At 41.8% G+C, this 16,776-nt stretch overlaps 1 protein-coding gene across 2 annotated transcripts in view; it reads right to left on the reverse strand.

The window, feature by feature from the left end:
• Positions 1-16,361, reverse strand: part of adad1 (adenosine deaminase domain containing 1 (testis-specific)) — a 55,187-nt gene extending 38,826 nt beyond the window's left edge. Inside the window, exons 1-4 of one of the 2 annotated variants that reach the window (XM_015975687.2) lie at positions 16,229-16,361; positions 15,433-15,590; positions 14,625-14,765; positions 2,966-3,136 (exon numbers count right to left, since the gene is read on the reverse strand). In XM_015975687.2, the coding sequence (XP_015831173.1) occupies positions 2,966-3,136; positions 14,625-14,765; positions 15,433-15,589 (469 nt within the window). In that variant the 5' untranslated portion in view covers position 15,590; positions 16,229-16,361. The remainder of the gene's footprint in view (positions 1-2,965; positions 3,137-14,624; positions 14,766-15,432; positions 15,591-16,228) is intronic. The other variant, XM_015975689.2, reaches the window with a different exon arrangement.
• Between the last annotated feature and the right edge of the window lie 415 nt (positions 16,362-16,776).

A 16,776-nucleotide genomic window follows, 5' to 3' on the forward strand; every position in this document is an offset into this window, starting at 1 on the left:
CAACTTTATTGCTGAATAGATGAATGACTATCATACAGCTAAAAATACTTATTTTTTACATTTTGGTGCAAAAAATCCTTTATGAAATAAAAAATATAAGTGTTTAGGGGGTGTGGAGGAGACAACAAAGAGAAATAACAGCAATCCAAATATATACAATCTGAAATGTTTATGTCAGGGCTTTGCAACTGCGTTCCCTGAGGACCGTTATTCAGAATGTGTTAATGTTTTCCCTGCATCAACAGACCTGATTTTAATCAACAGGTGATTAACAAGCATCTGCTGAGCTTGATGTGCTGCTGAACTGGTGAATCAATTGTGTTGGAGTAGGGAAACAACTCAAACATGATGAATACTAGCCCTTAGGGAAGAACGTTCCCAACCCCTGGTTTATGTACAGAATAGCAAATTCTATTGTAATTAGAGCATTGAGACATCAGTCGCTAGATTAATTAAGTCACTAGTCAAAACCCAAGCACTTAACAGGGGGGGGGGGGCTCCGTTGACGAGTCCAGTAACGGATGGCAAAAAGCTGTCTCTGTGTCATGAGTTGCTGGTTCTGATTGACCTGAATCTCCTGCCAGAGGGTAGCAACTTTAACATATTAACTCTGGGACGACAGCTTTGTGCCTCTAGTAGCGTCATCCGTGTCTAACAGGTCCTAGGTGAAGGATCAGACAAAGTGCAGCATAAAGATCCCTTATGATGGTAACTATCAATGGTAACAATGTTCCCTTTACCAGACATGAGTGAGCAGCAGTATGCAGTACCAGTTCAGTGGCCTAGTGGTAGATTGTCCGCCCTGGGACTGGGAGATCAGAGGTCTAATCCCGGTTGGGTCAAACCAAAGACTATAAAAAATAAATGGGACCCAATGCCTCCCTGCTTGAGACTCCGCTTCAAGGGGTTGGGTTGGAGGGTTAAACCACCAAATAGTTCCTGAGCATGACCATGCCTGCAGCTCACTGCTACCCACAGGGATGGGTCAGTTGTGAAGGACAAATTTTCACCACACCACACCAGTATGTGTGACAACTATGGGATTGTAATCTTTAACAGGGTACCCCTCTGAAGTCAGGTCTGGAGGTGAGGCACGTTGGTGAGTGCCTGATGGACAGGCTTTTAGCCATGGAGCCAGGCACAGCCCGAATAGGAGATATGGAGATCCTCTTCCCCATGGGCTCATCAGTTGTGAGAGAGGCCAAATGGGTCACGTGCAGTGTGAGATAGATGGTAGACAAATGCAGGGACCTTGACAGTCTGATCCTTGGCCACAGAACCTAGCTCTTGATACATGGAATGTCACCTCTCTGGTAGGGAAAGAGCCTGAGTTAGTGTGTGAGGCTGAGAGGTTCATGCTAGATCTAGTCGGACTGTCCAGAGCATGGCTCTGGATCTGGAATTAATTTCCTTAAGAGAGGTTGGATACTCTACCACTCTGGAGATTCCCCCACTGAGAGTTGTTGAGCAAGGGTAGGCAATAGGCATACTTGTTGCCCCCCATATTGATGCTTTTACAATTGGGTTCACCCTGGTGAATGAGAGGGTAGACTCCTTCCACCTATGTCTGGGGGTACAGGTCCTGACTGTCGTTTGTGCCTATGCACCAAACTGCAGGTGAGACTACCCACCATTTTTTGAGTACTTGGATGAGTCTCAGGTATCTCAGGAGAGGAAAGCAGAGCACTACAAAAACTGTTTATAGTGGGGAAGGCTGACCTTGACATGGGACATTGAGGATTGATAGGCACAGTAATTTGAAGACTGCCTCAATCACACCAGCACGTCTTCCAGTGAGGAAGTGGAGTCAGCGGACTATGAGTCAGGAGGTCTTCTGGTGCAGAGGTCACTGACCTGGTGAGAAAGCTATTTAGTGGCAGGACCTAGTCGATCTACGTTCCAATCCTCATCTATGGTCACGAGCTTTGGGTAGTGACCAAGAGAATGAGGTTGCGGATTCAAGCTGCTAAAATGAGTTTTCTCTGCAGGGCTCTTCCTTAGAGATAGGGTGAGAAGCTCAATCATCTGGGAGGGGCCCAGAGAAGATCTGCTGGTGAGGTTTATTGGGCACGTCCAAACAGAAGAAGGCTTAATGAAAGATCCAGGACACAATGGACAAGTGGCTGGGGAGAGGGAGGTCTGAGCCTTTCTGCCTGGGGCGTTTCATATTTGCTTTAATCTGGGAATATAAATGTTTCAAGTCCTGCTGCTGCAGCAGGTGACACTGGTTCAGGAGCAACCATACCTGCAAGAAGTGCAAAGTGAGACAACCAAACCCCCACATTTATTCTTTAAATCAAAGTGCTATCAATCTGTTCTCATGTCTATTGAGGGAAAGTAATTTTTAAATTTAGAAGACAGAAGGAAGGGGCTGAAGCACTTGGGTAAATAAAAAATATTTTATTAGTGCAAAATAGGTAAACAAACGTTTCAACATAGGTGTCAGAGCTACCCGTGACAAAGCCACCAATGTCAAAACATTAGTTTACCTACTTCAATATAAAATATTAAATATTTTATATTGACCCAAGTGCTCCAACCCCCTTGCTTCTGTCTTTCATATAACTGTTGATCCTGGCTGTTGAGTACCAGTGCTTAATTGGATCTAGTGCAGGGTGCCTGACATTAATTTCAAAATACATATTGCTATTGTTTCATCACCCAGCCCATGTAAAAAAAAAAAAAAAAAAAAAAAAAAAAAAAAAAAAGTTTAACTTGCTATACTAATATTTATTTTGTATTTCTTTGGAAGAAAAAAAAACTACATCTATATGGTCCCACATAATTGATTATTTACCAATAACTTCTTATTAAATACAAGTAAAATGGAAAATTGATGTATAGATATTTGTTTTACATTCATCAAAATCAGCTACTCTAATTGATAAAACATAATCTCTAAGAGGCATTTTTGAGGTAATATTTGGATGAAAAGTTTGCAGAAAAGTATTACTTTAATTCTTACCCAACGCTTCAGAAAGAACAGACTCCTGGTTTTCGAAAGAAGGCAACAAGTCCTCCAGAGCAAGCGTTGCCGCATTAAAACGAGCTTCTTTCTTGGTTATTCCCAGGCCAGTTTTGTACTCAAAGCCATCAATCACCACACAAAAGGCAAAATAAGTCCCTGGTAAGTTTCCTGAGGAAATAAATTAATACAATATTAAATATGATCATTTCTGCTTGAATTCAGTCGATTAAACAGCATCTGGTAATACCACACTTCTCTTTGTTTTAACTCTACTGGTACGTTTTGGTAGACTTGATACAAATTTGAACTTTTTCCACCATCAAAGAAACAAAACGAGAGTTACCGTATCTTCACGACCATAAGGCGCACCTAAAAGTCTTAAATTTTCTCCAAAATGTACGCCACGCCCTATAGTGCGGTGCACCTATTGTGTTGTTGTGAGACGTAAACGTAGTAGAAGACAAGGGGCGTGGTGAGAACGGCAAGGGGCGTGGCGTGAACGTGCGGACGTGAGCGAAGACAGACCCTGAATAGTTTAAAAGGGCAGGTACGCGCGGTATGCTGAACATTGTTCTGACAACCCTGAGAATGGCACCTGCTAAGAGATACGCCTATGAAGCACAGTTTAAACTGCAAACGATCAGCTACGCGGAGAAACATGGGAATAGAGCAGTGGCGAGAGAATTCAGCATTAATGAGTCCATGACTCGCAAGTGGAGGAAGTTGGAAAATAAACTCCAACAAGTAAAGAAGACGCAGCTGTGTTTCCGCGGGCAAAAAGCCAGGTGGCCTGAGCTGGAAGACCGCCTCGAGCAATGGGCAGCTCTTATTTTACTTAATACGGTGAGTGCGTAAACAAACACTAGCGTCAATAGCTATTCTTCCAAGCACAACCAATATACGTAATCGCCCCAGAGTGCATTGCGTGCGGAAAACATGGCGTCCTACGTATGTCCAAAAAAGTACTATTATAGATGTATAAATAAACAGCAAAATTTTGTTTCTAACAACAGTTTGGTACAACAAAAAAGTGTGGCTTATTAGGGCATACACGTCCTTATAGCCAGAGTTGCTTTTACAGTTGTTTTTTTTCAGTTGCTAACAAGAATTTGTCCAACCAGTTGTCACATTTTCAAAACTCTAAATACAAGTAGCACAGCATCGGTGTTTTGTGGCCATACAATTCACACATTCCATGTCGTTCTCACACAATATACAGTCAGTCAACAGATTTCCATAATGCTTACATTGTCTTAACAGAGAAGCTATTCCTTCCAACAAAACTATGGATTGTTTTTGTAGTATTGCGAATGTTAACACAACAACCCACAATAGCAAAAACAATATTCCTAACCTTAAATTAGGGATGCACCGATGGATCGGCATTTAATCCCAATCGGCCGATAGCGCCCCTATCGGTTTTGATCGGAGTTTTCAAAAAAGTTGACAATAATAATAACAGTCTTGTTTTTAAAAAAAACTATATTATCTCGGTGGGTTTACCGTGGCTGCGGTGTAGGCGGGGTGAACCTTACCAGCCACCGTATCATCTGTTGAAGCTGTCGGCGGCACATGCGCACTTTGTTGTTTACAACCAAAACTTTCTTTATCAGGAGGACATTTTTTATCCCTCAAAGAAGACAAAGTGGGAAGTACAGGCATTTTTTGGATATTTGAAGAATACCGAGAGACAGTTTATAGAAGACGGCTATCCTGTTTGCAGCACGTGCAGAAAAAGTGTCTGTGAAAGGCAGCAACGCTTCAAATCTCATGACACATCTGCGTGACCATCACCCACAACTCTACAGTCAACGCAAGGCAAGCTAACGTTAGCGTTTTACCTAAAATGTGGGATCCGAGGATTTGGGTTGAGGGAGAATGCAACGAGTCGCTATATAAAGCAGCCGCAGCGCCGTTACCTGCATATAAACCGTGTCGTGGACCCCCCCATGTTCAAATGTCGCTATGCATTACGGGGCTCCCAGGGGCAGATAAGAGTTGGTCTCTCACCGAGAATAATTATGAATTTAACAATGATTACTGCCTGATGACATTTTCCCACATCTGCAAAGCTCACTGGAAGGACACAAACCGAGGACAACATTTTCCTGATATAGGGTTTATTACTCAAGTAAGGGTAAAAAAGTATCTGAATAGAAGGCTACTTGAGTACTGAGTATCATCTGATCTAATATTTTTTAAATGATGACAAACAGACAAAAAATAAGAAGTTATGGGCAAATATTGATATTTTAAAGACTAAAGGGAAAAAATGTAAACAAATAAAAAACAAAATTACAAAATAACACATTTTAGGCTAAATTTAGACACAAACTGAGGACAACATTTCTTGACATACAGGGTTTATTTAATTGTGTGAATATGTAGCACGTTTAAAAAAAATACCGCGATAATACCGAAAACCGTGGTAATTTTGGTCACAATAACCGTGAGGTTTAATTTTCACACCGTGACAACCCTAATACAGACCATTTTAGATTAGGTTACATTTCCTTTATTCCCAGATTATGTAGTTTGTAGCACTCATTATAATGTTGTAGAAAATTTGTGGCCAATCCACATGATCGGTATCGGCGATCTGTATCGGTGATCAGCATTCTTTGATATCGTATCAGTGATCGGCAGCAAAAAACCCGATCGGTGCATCCCTACCTTAAATGCAGTATAAAAACCTCTGCTTCTGCAATGATTTGTTCAAAAACAATATATCTCAGTTGATAATAAACAAACAATTGAATAATTTACACACAGCTGATGTATGTTGAGTATATTTGGCTTACCAAAGCTGATTACATTCAGGTTTAGACTAAGTGGCAGGTGATATTTATTTATATTACATTGACACTAAAATAAGAGGACTTTCAGGTGTCAAGTATTTGGAAACAGAAACAGAAAGGACAAACACTGTAATGTCTGGACAAGAACGAGGAAGGGGCCCAGGGAGAAGAGCAGGCCCAGTAAGAGGAGCAGGCCCAAGAAGAGGGCATGGTAGAGGCGTAAGAATGCGTGGTGGCCCTTGGGATTCCAACGGCCGGAGGAGCTGGGGAGAAGGTCTGGGATTCTCGACTCTACTGTCTGCTCCGACGCCAGAAGCTGTCGTAGCGGACTTCTTACCAGCACAACACCGGACCTGACCGGGGAACCCCTTGGGATTTACCCGGAGAAGCTGGCTCCGGCGGCTGGGGAGAGGGAAGTCACGCTACTGCCCCCGCAACCCGACTCCGGATACGCGGATGAAAATGGATGGATGGACGGACAAATAACAGATTTACACGCAAGTAGTCTCAGTGAGACAGATAATAGCAATCCAAAGTGCTTTTTATGTGTGATCTGACAATTGATCGACCATTGCTTAAAAATTAAATACAGCTTAGCCGGTTAATTGCTGTCATCATAAAACACGGAAACGGCAGCACGCGGAACTCACGAGGCAACGTTTTACGTGATGTTTACTTGCTGCTATGAGTAATAAGACAGAAAAAGCCACGCCAAAATAAGTTTAGGAAGCCCACTAAGAATCATAATAAAAGCATTTAAAATAAATACCATACACAGTTGAGGAAACGTTGGTTTAAGTACCTGATATGAAGTGGTCGCTGCATAAGCGAAAACCTTTACTCTCGGGATCCCACAGCTTCATTTTCGCCCGGTCACTAGTGCGTTTTATTACAATGATTCAACGTTTGCGGCGCTCCGGATCTTGGGGAATCCTGTAGATGGCTCATCCCTTATGTCGTCCGCGTCTGTTCTGTATCCTGGGGCACAACAGGAATCTACCATATTTCCCGTTTGATTGAGTTTTCTGACAATAACAAATAGTCCAGCTGCCGGCTTCTGCATGCCAATATGGCGCCGTTTCGATTTGAACTGTTGCATGCCGGGAGAAGTGACGTCAACTCCCGGAGCTCTATTGGAACCTCAGCAGCTCCTACCAGGACTCTGGCTAGCCAATCACAGCTTTCTAGAGGGGTTTCAAACACATAAAGAGCTGTGATTGGTCCATAATGGTGGGCCAATCATAGTGCTCTATCTGCTTAGTGAACAAATCACAGAGCTTTATCCGCTTTGTGGGCCAATTAGGGCACTCTATATGCCTGGTGGGTGGGATGATGCAACAGAGTGAAACAAGATTATGTCACATTCATTGTCCAGTGGAATGCGGAGATCATTTGAAAAGCAACGGTAGAACCCGCCCCACAACCGAGAGCCGTCAATGGAGCGTGGCCAGACTAAATAATACATTTATTTAGTCTGGCTTGCCAGGCTACTTCTAGATTCCCAGAGCAGCAACACCTTCATAGAACAAGGGGTGTGTGAAGGATGGGTGTGGAGTTTGAGTCAGTTAAATAAAGGATCACCACCTTAATGGGGAAAGACTCCATTGCTCATAGTAAAAAGTAGGGCTGCACAATGTATCGAAAAATCGCGATAACAGGACGTGCGATAGGCCCATTGCAAAACACGGCAAAAACAGCGATAAATGTTTGGTTCAAACATTTCCATCCGTGTCATACATCAGCTTTTTGTAAACCAGCTCTGTTTTTTACGCGGAAGTATTATTTGACCAATCAAATGTAGTCCTTCTGATATGCGGCCAGATGGTTCCGTTCACGTAATACGCCCGCCCCCTACATAGACCCTTTAGGAAAGCAACACCCGAACAGAGTTTGAGGCGCTGTTCCCTTGTTCGTCATGCTGGCTAAGAGCAACTTACGCACTTTGTACTGATGTTTCTGTATTCAGCGCCGCTTTCAAACGTGAATGTGACTCCGCTCTGTGTCGTTAATCATTTTTACCGGGCTGACTCCAACACGTGCTGGTGAACCAACCCACCTTTATGTCGCTAGTGTTCCACCGGGTGGTGATGTTAGCTAGAGCCCTGCACGGGCCTAAAATCTGAGCCCGTGTCCGGCCCGGCCCGAGGGGGTGGAGCCCCAGCCCGACCCGGCCCGAAAAGGTTTTCAGGATTCTCTGGCCCGACCCGAGCCTGACTTTTTTTTTAACCAACTAAATGAAAACAAAGTGCGTCAATCCTGACCAATGTGTTAAAAGATGTGCAGGATCTGATCAATTTGTTTTTCCCTCATTTACCGTCACAGAGATAACGGCGCAGTGGCTCTGGTGGTAATCAGGTTAAATTTTATCTCTTTCCAACAATTTTCACAAGAAAACAGAACAGTTAAAAGCAGGGTTTGTGTTGTGTTGACCGGATAGTTCCTGTATTTGACCGTTTATTTTGACGGAGAAAGAATAGAAAGAATTACCCCAACGCATGCAGACGAACTGACATTTTATTCGTTACGCACATTGCAGATGTAGCTAAAAGATTCCCATCTTAACATCTGAGCTGCTCAGCGCAGCTCGCTGTCAGCGCATATGTGCACAGCGAGCTGAAGTTGTGGAGATTGGCTTGGAGCGCATCGCAGAACAAGAGCGCATGCGGGAAGGTTCCTCCCACTGAAGCGAGTGTTTTCCAAACCCTGTCCCTCAGAGAGACATGTCACATAGAAAATGTTCCCTGATTATAAAACTTTGGCTGAAAAGTGCTTGTTCCTGTCTCCAATTTGGCGACGCATCCATGAGCCGTCTGAGGAGAAGCCCAGAATCTGACATCATCAGCTCAGAAAGCACCGATATGATTACGCAAAAGCGTGACGCGTCAACCCGGACTCACAGTAAGACTGGGTTGGACCTGTTCAGGTTTAAGCAGACAATCTTTACATAGAATTGACTTACAGATATCAAATTAATTCAGTAAAATATGAAGCATTTTATTTAAATATCCATTCATTATTTTACAAGCACAGAGAGCCGCATCAGATGGATGGAAGAGCCGCGGGTTGTGACATGTTTTCTCCAGGACCAGAGAGGACGCAAACTCGATACATCTCTTTTATTGTGAGGTAATAATTTCTCTGAGTTTTGTGGTTGCAGGCGGGAGTGTAACACACACGTTGCGGTTGCAGGCGGTAATGGTCAGAAATTCAGCGGGAGCGGGCAGGAGTGGGATGAAAAAAACAGTCCCGCGCAGGGCTCTACTGCTGCGTTTGTGTTTCAATTTTTTTAATGAATTCGATTAAAAATAAAGGCGTCGTTGGCCCAAAGCCCGGCCCGAGGACCTAGGGCTTCAGTGCAGGGCTCTAATGTTAGCCCCGTGCTCCGGTTAGCTTCCAGCTAAAAGGCTACAGCACTCTCCTCCCAGTCCCACCCTGCTAAAGAGGGCCTGGAAAAGTTCCCCCACACATCAATGTGATTTTTCCTTTATAACCTTGTTAATCAGGATAGTTGATTTGCTGCTGCACATAAACTGTCAGTCAGAAGCTCTGCTAGCCAGTTATCTTAAGAGGAGCTAGTTAAATTTGTTAGCATGTTATCAGAATCATAGTTGCAGTTTCATCATCTGAGCTGATTTTTAAGATCCAGGTAAACTTGTTCAATTTGGGGTTAAAAACAAACGTTTTCACATATTTTCCATGTAGTTTTTTTTGCCAGTTCCTCTTCTGAAAGGTAGACAATTGTTTTTCTCTTTCCCTCAGAAAATCTTAATATTCTCCTAGTTTGGCCCAGCACAGTTCACTTCCCAATTACAGCAACAGCCTTATATCATAACCACATAAGTGGAGAAAATGTTCAGTAGCAATGAGAGAATTTGCTGTTGCATTTAAGTGATGTTAACTATTATTTAACATTTAAACTTATTTTCAGATTTTATTTATTCAAAAAAACCTGGTAAGGGATGTTTTTCTGTATTTGGAGCATCAGAAAAAGTTTTATGGTGGAGGTGATGTTTTAAAGTCACTGAGAAACTGCATGCATGCAGTTTGTTGTTTTGCTGCTAATACAGTAGCAGCTGCAGCTGCATATTTTTTCAATAAAAATGTTATGTTGTAATGGAATTCATGCATTAGTTTTTGTTTGCTTTGAACCCAGAGCAGACGTCACACGCCAGAGGACATCAACACTGCATACTTTAGTATTTGTTCATTTATCTTGAGTAATATCGATATCGCAATATTAAGCACAAGGCCTGATCAGCCTTCCACCTGTTTACACCAGAGACTTTATTCCACTGGAACGTTCTCACATTCCTACCCCTGTGACAGCCCAAAGGTGGTGCATCTCAACAGCATAGCAAAGAGAATACCAGATCATGGACTGTGAAGTGGGACTGCTACTAGTATACTACTGCTCTAGAGCTCTAGTGCCACAACAGGTGGTTACAGGAGGAGATGATGAGCCATATGCTATCAAAACAGATCTGGGCTGGAGTATTGTTGGAGGTTCATCTTGTACTGCTAGGTCTAAAGAGGTCACAGGTTTTTGTCATTGTACACACGTAAAGGAAATACCATCACTGAAACCTGCCACAGTCATCAGAGCTTTAGAAGCAGACTTTAGGGACACAGACTCCGGAGAAAAGAGCATATAACAAGATGACATACATTTCACACACTTTCCCAGCAAAGGAATACATGAAAATGACACAAGACACCTGAAAATGCCATGTCCCTTTAAAACTCGCCCTCAAATGCCTGAAAATCGGCAACTGGCTCTAGCAAAAATAATGCGCCATGGAAATTTGACAAAATTCCCAAGTTCAAAGGTGATTACACAAAATTTATGGACGGTGTCTTCCAGGATAGTGATGCTGAGACAGTAAAAAGTCAACCAAACCAGGGAGATCTGTGGTATCTTCCTCATCAAGGGGTTTATCATCCAAGGAGGCCAGATAAGATTAGAGTTGTGTTTGACTGCTCTGCCCAATATGATGGCACTGCTCTAAATGATCACTTGTTAACTGGTCCTGATCTTACAAATGGGCTGACTGGAATACTCTGCAGGTTTGGCAAAAATAAAATTGCAGTCACCTGTGATGTAGAAAAAATGTTTCACAGGTTTCATGTGAATAAAGAAGACAGAGACTACTTACGTTTTTTGCGGTGGAAAAAAAGGTGATACAAACACAGAGCCAGTAAATGACCGCATTACAGTCCATCTTTTTGGAGCAGCATCATCCCCTGGCTGTGCAAATTATGGATTAATGTACCTTGCTGCTCAGAATGAAAATGAATTTCCAGAAGCAGCCCGGTTCATAAATAGAGATTTCTATGTGGACGACGGGCTTATCAGCGTAGAATCTGTAGATGAGGCCATGAAACTGGTCAAGGAAGCACAAACTGTGTGCGACAGAGGGAGATTGCATTTATACAAATTAATCTCCAACAGTAGAGAAGTTTTAGAATCCATCCCTGAGAAAGAGCAAGTTGTGGGAGTCCAACGTGTGGATTCAAGTTTGATGAACTGCCAGGCCAGACTGTTCTAGGAGTTAAGTGGAATGTCAACACTGACACTCTCTCCTTTACGTCTATCTTGGACAGGAGACCACTGACACGTCATGGAATTCTATCCACTGTCACCTCTGTATTTGATCCCTTAGGCTTTCTAGCCCCTTATCTTCTTGTGGGAAAGAAGATACTCCAGGAAACGTGTCGCAAAAGGTGTTGGATGGGACGAACCATTGCCAGAAAAGTTGAAACCACAATGGGAGGATTGGGTTAAAGATTTTCAAAACTTACAAAAATTCTAATCCCAAGATACTTTGTTCCAGAAGACCTGGGAAGGATTCTGAAAATCGAGCTGCATCACTTTTCAGATGCATGTTGCCATGGTTATGGCAAGTGCACATATCTCCGCCTAGTAGGTGAAAATAGACTGCACTGTACATTAGTCACAGGTAAAGCCAGGGTCGCACCCACTAAAGTGGTGACTAAACCCAGGTTGGAGTTGACAGCTGCAGTTGTTTCCTCAGCAGTCAGCAGGATGCTTATAAATGAGTTGGAGCTTATAATCGATCAAGAATACTTTTGGACAGATTCACAGGTGGTTTTAGGGTACATCAACAATGAAGCCCGCAGATTTCATACCTTTGTGGCCAACAGAGTTCAAAGAATTAGGGAAATGACTTGTCTGACGATGTGGCATTACACTGATAGTGCACAAAATTCAGCAGACCATGCTTCCAGAGGTCTCAAAATCTCAGATCTGATTAGCTCAAATTGGTTTACAGGACCAGCCTTTCTGTGGAAAAGAGAAATTGCCACACCAAAATCAACTCCAGAACTGGTGCTTGGTGATCCAGAAACTAAGACAACACAAGTATTTCACACAGAAACAGTTAAAGAAGACACTTTGAAAGATTTAAAGGATTTACAAAATGGCATACAGCAATCAATGTTGTTGCACGAATTCAGCATCAAAAGATCCCAAAAGGGCAATAAATGCAGAAGACAGGCAGCGGGCAAGACTTACAATAATAAAAGTGGCACAAAATGATGCCATCAAGGAAGAAATACAGATGTTGAGTTTCCCCTTTACCATCCCTTGACCCAACTTGATCCAATAATAAAGGATGGTGTTCTCCGGGTGGGAGGGAGATTGTTCCTCTAGATTTGAAACATCCAGCGATGGTGTGATCACACGCCTGGTTCTAAGTCACTGTCACGAAAAACTCAGCATCAAGGTAGAGGACAGACTCTAAATGAACTAAGAGCAAATGGATACTGGGTCATAGGTGGGAGTAAAGATGTAGCAACCTAAACAATCCATTTCCTGCCATAGAATGCGTAGACCAACTGAAACTCAAAGGATGGCAGAGTTACCAACGAGCCGTGTGGAGCCTTCCCCACCATTTTCTTACTGTGGGATGGATTGCTTTGGGCCATTTTATACCAAACATCACCATCAGACAACGCTGGCTCTCACCAAAGCGAAATGTACAGACTGGTGATATCGTCATTGTGAAAGAGGAAGGGATTCCTCGTAATGAATGGAAAATAGAAAAAGTTATTCACGCCTTTAAAGATGAGGATGGACTGGTGCAAAAGGTCACAATTCAGTTAGGAAATCGAAAGGTGGGGCTGAAAGACAAACTACTCAGTAATCCATCCATTATTGAATGCCCTATTCACAAGTTAGTTGTACTTGTGGAAAACAATTGAAACGCTAAAACGCTAATGTTAGCTTGCCTTGCGTTGACTGTAGAGTTGTGGGTGATGGTCACGCAGATGTGTCATGAGATTTGAAGCGTTGCTGCCTTTCACAGACACTTTTTCTGCACGTGCTGCAAACAGGATAGCCGTCTTCTATCAGCTGTCCCTCTGTATTCTTCAAATATCCAAAAGATGCCTGTACTTCCGGCTTTGAGAGATTAAAAATGTCCTCCTGAGCACTGCCGTCTCCTCCTTTGGCCATTATTTCAGCTTTAGCTTCAAGAAAGTTTTGGTTGTAAACAACAAAGCGCGCATGTGCCGCCGGCAACTTCAGCAGATGATACGGTGGCTGGTAAGGGTCACCGCGCCTACACCGCAGCCACGGTAAACCCACCGAGATAGATTTTTTTTTAAACAAGACGGTTATTATTGTCAACTTTTTTTTACCGGGGTTTACCGCGACACCGGTTACCGTGACAACCCTACCTGATCGGTCTGCTTAGATCTATTTTGAAAACTCCGATCAAAACCGATAGGGGCGCTATCGGCCGATTGGGATCAAATGCCGATCCATCGGTGCATCCCTACCCGCGACCCGCCGGAGGAAGATGACAACGAAATCTTAGTAATTTGGTGGGAGTGTAACGGTCTAAGAACAATTTGTTTGAGACTTACTACTGTGAAGTTAAAGAATACAGGGTTCATAGGATATTGGAATTAAAGTGTTGAAGGTTGATAAGTGTAATTGTGTGTAAAATAGTAATTTCCCATCGTTTACAGTGCACATGAATGCATCACAGTTATATTGTAAATTCTTTACCCGAGGTGCTCATCATAAAGATTTATGATCACTGAAGAAAGGTTATTCTGCATGTGGTTATAAAGGCGCACCCGGTAACTAATTTAAAGATCCTGTTTAATTTATTTAAGATGTAAATATTACCAATTGTGGTGATGTTTATTTCTTTACTTGTGTTACTGTATGGAATTTGAGACCTTTCAGGCTCTAAAAGAGAACTGTAATTACAAGATCTGAGCCAAATGTACTTTATTTATAGTTTTCACGGTGTTGATGGAGAAGAGAAAGATAAAGGCAAGAATTAATCCTCAAAGACACCCGTATGATTCATGGCCATTATTTCGTCTGACATGTGCAGCTAAAACTGGTTTATCTCATTATGGAGGACAACGCAGTTTTTCCCGCACCTATTAAACGTCCCCCGCGGGCTCGGGAATTTCCGCATTCCTGAGAAGTCCCTTGGTTATGTGAACACTACACCACTCGTACTTGACCGAACTAGTAAAATCCAGCCCCATCTAACCCCAACCGTACTGACGCTAATGTGTAAGCGCCATAAGTGTTTTGACCAATTACCGAAAATGCTCTTTTGAGTAATTTTTGGCCAAAGATTTTCGGTTGGAGAATTTTCAGTTCATCCCTAATTGACACACATGAAAGCATTCAATAAATATCATTTTGCTAATGTATCACCATCAAAACATGGTCAGAAATGTCTATGTGCAGAAATAATGACCATTAGGTTATGCTGTTGACAATTTGTCTAGATTAAGCTTTTTTTTTTCCATCTGTGAAAAAGTGAAAATAATTTCTGGAAACATTTTCACCCATGTGGGGTAAGACTTACCTGTGGCAACAGTTTCTTTCATTTCCAGGTGGAACTCATAAATCTGGGCAAGCTGGTGGATCAGCGAGACAGGATTTGTTTCACCATTCCTGTATCTTTTAATCAGCGTTTGGGGTGGCACTCCAGACTTAACAGGAGCACCTTAGTTGGTAAAATTAAGGGGAAACAAAATTAACATTTTAATGAAAAATGACCCACACTTGTATACAGCCTTTCAGAGTCAGACGACTCCAAAGCACTCCAAAACACTACAATGCATCATTCATCCTTTCATACAATGGTGGTGATGAGTTACAACGTAAACACAACTGCCCTGTGGCACACCGACAGAGGCAAGGTTGCTGAGCACAGGTGCCACCAGTCCTTTCGACCACAAGGACACAACAGCAGCTGCATTCTCTGCCAGGAGTCGGGATTGATCCTACCTGTTCCTTTTCATTTTCTTTCCTCCTTCTCGTTTTGTTTAATTCAAATTTTCCAGTTTCCCCGTTTTTTTACAATGATACATTTTTTATCATTTTACAAACGCATTAATATTATATACAATTTACATATAATTTGTTATCGTTTTACTTTTTTGTCCTCGTAAAGTGGCTTTTGACTTTTATCCTCAGAGGTGCGATAAAAAATTGTTTCTTCTACAACCTTCAGTTTACTGGACAATCCACTCGCCTTCCAGATCTAATACTGCATCAAACTAAACTGAATAGATTCAGCAGTAACCTCGGTAAAAATGGGAATTAAAGTGTTAATAAATGTTAGAAATACTGTATGGCAGAATTGCTGCTAATTATAGTGGCCGACTTACCAGGTTTCAGTGCCGGCTTCTCTTTGATACCATGTTTGAAAGGACTGTTCAAGGCAGCTGGTGGTTTGAATGTTTCAGTCAATTCTGCTGTCAAAGGCCCATTTTTCATGAGCACTTTGGAGTAACTGATTCCTCTAGAACCACGACCTGTAAACATCCTAAAACAGAAGGCCACATTTAATATGAAACCAAAACATTTTTAAAGCATTCTAACAGCCATTTACAAGTTGCTTCCAGTAAGAAGACCAGAATGGAAATATTTATATCAAATACCTCATGTAAAACTAACAACTCAAAAAATAGATTCCATAAAAAAATAGGTTAGATCATGAAGTTTTACATTTCCAAATTGTTTTTCCACACATTTTTCGACTAAATGTTTAGGATGGTTGTGCAGCTACAGCTTTTCTGGCTTTTTATAAGTTCAGGATTTAAAAATTTTGTAAAAAGTGTCACTTAAACGAAAAGAAACATTTTAAAACAGGAATTAGCTTCTATGTCGAGCCACTAAGCAAGCTGGGACTTGCTGCAAACACCTATAATTTCTTAGTTTCTAGAAATTGTATCAAAACAAATATTGAAATTTGCAATAGTTTTGTTATGATATTCTTTTTTTTTCCATTACGTTAACACAAACCACTGATTTTTTAGCATCGTCTGATGTTGTTTAGCTTCGGTTCAAAAGCTAAATTAGCCGAACAAAAAAAAATCCAAGTTTGCCCCACTCCCGCGACGCTACTTCGAATACAACGATTGCATTGCCAAAAAGAAACACCATAGATAAAGACTTCATTACCTGTTTTAGTTATGAAAATTATTTGAGAGCTCAAATTAGTGTCCAGTGGTCTGGAGGAGCACACGAGCCGACTCAGGTGTAGCAGTTAACGAACAAAGAGGAAAGACGCCGTTGGGAAATGTACGGAGCACCTTAAGGGCCAATTTTTTAAATAAAATCAAAGGTAAAAATTTGTTTTCAAGGTTGTGGAGTGGTCGTACGATAACATAAATAGCGAGCATACCGGTAGTCTAATAACCATTCCTCAGATAGTGTATGAGTGTTTTATTCTTTGGACATTTTAATTATTTATTTATTTATTTGCCAAACGATTTTATTTGTTTTAGAATTAACAGAGGTATATTGTTTGGAGATTAATTTCAGTTTTTCCACAAATCCCAGCAACAAATAATATAGCAATATTTTTGAACAAGTAATTCGTGTTCTCTGTGTTTAGTTCTTCCATTCAGTCCTGGATGGAAAGTGACCTGATGGATTTAAAATATCTAAAGTCAAGAATAAATAAAAAATAGACCGTTTTCCTTTGGAGCCATCTTAAAGAGCAAGTA

This window comes from Nothobranchius furzeri, chromosome 1 (assembly GCF_043380555.1).
Source record: "Nothobranchius furzeri strain GRZ-AD chromosome 1, NfurGRZ-RIMD1, whole genome shotgun sequence".
In the NCBI taxonomy this organism is placed as follows: domain Eukaryota; kingdom Metazoa; phylum Chordata; class Actinopteri; order Cyprinodontiformes; family Nothobranchiidae; genus Nothobranchius; species Nothobranchius furzeri.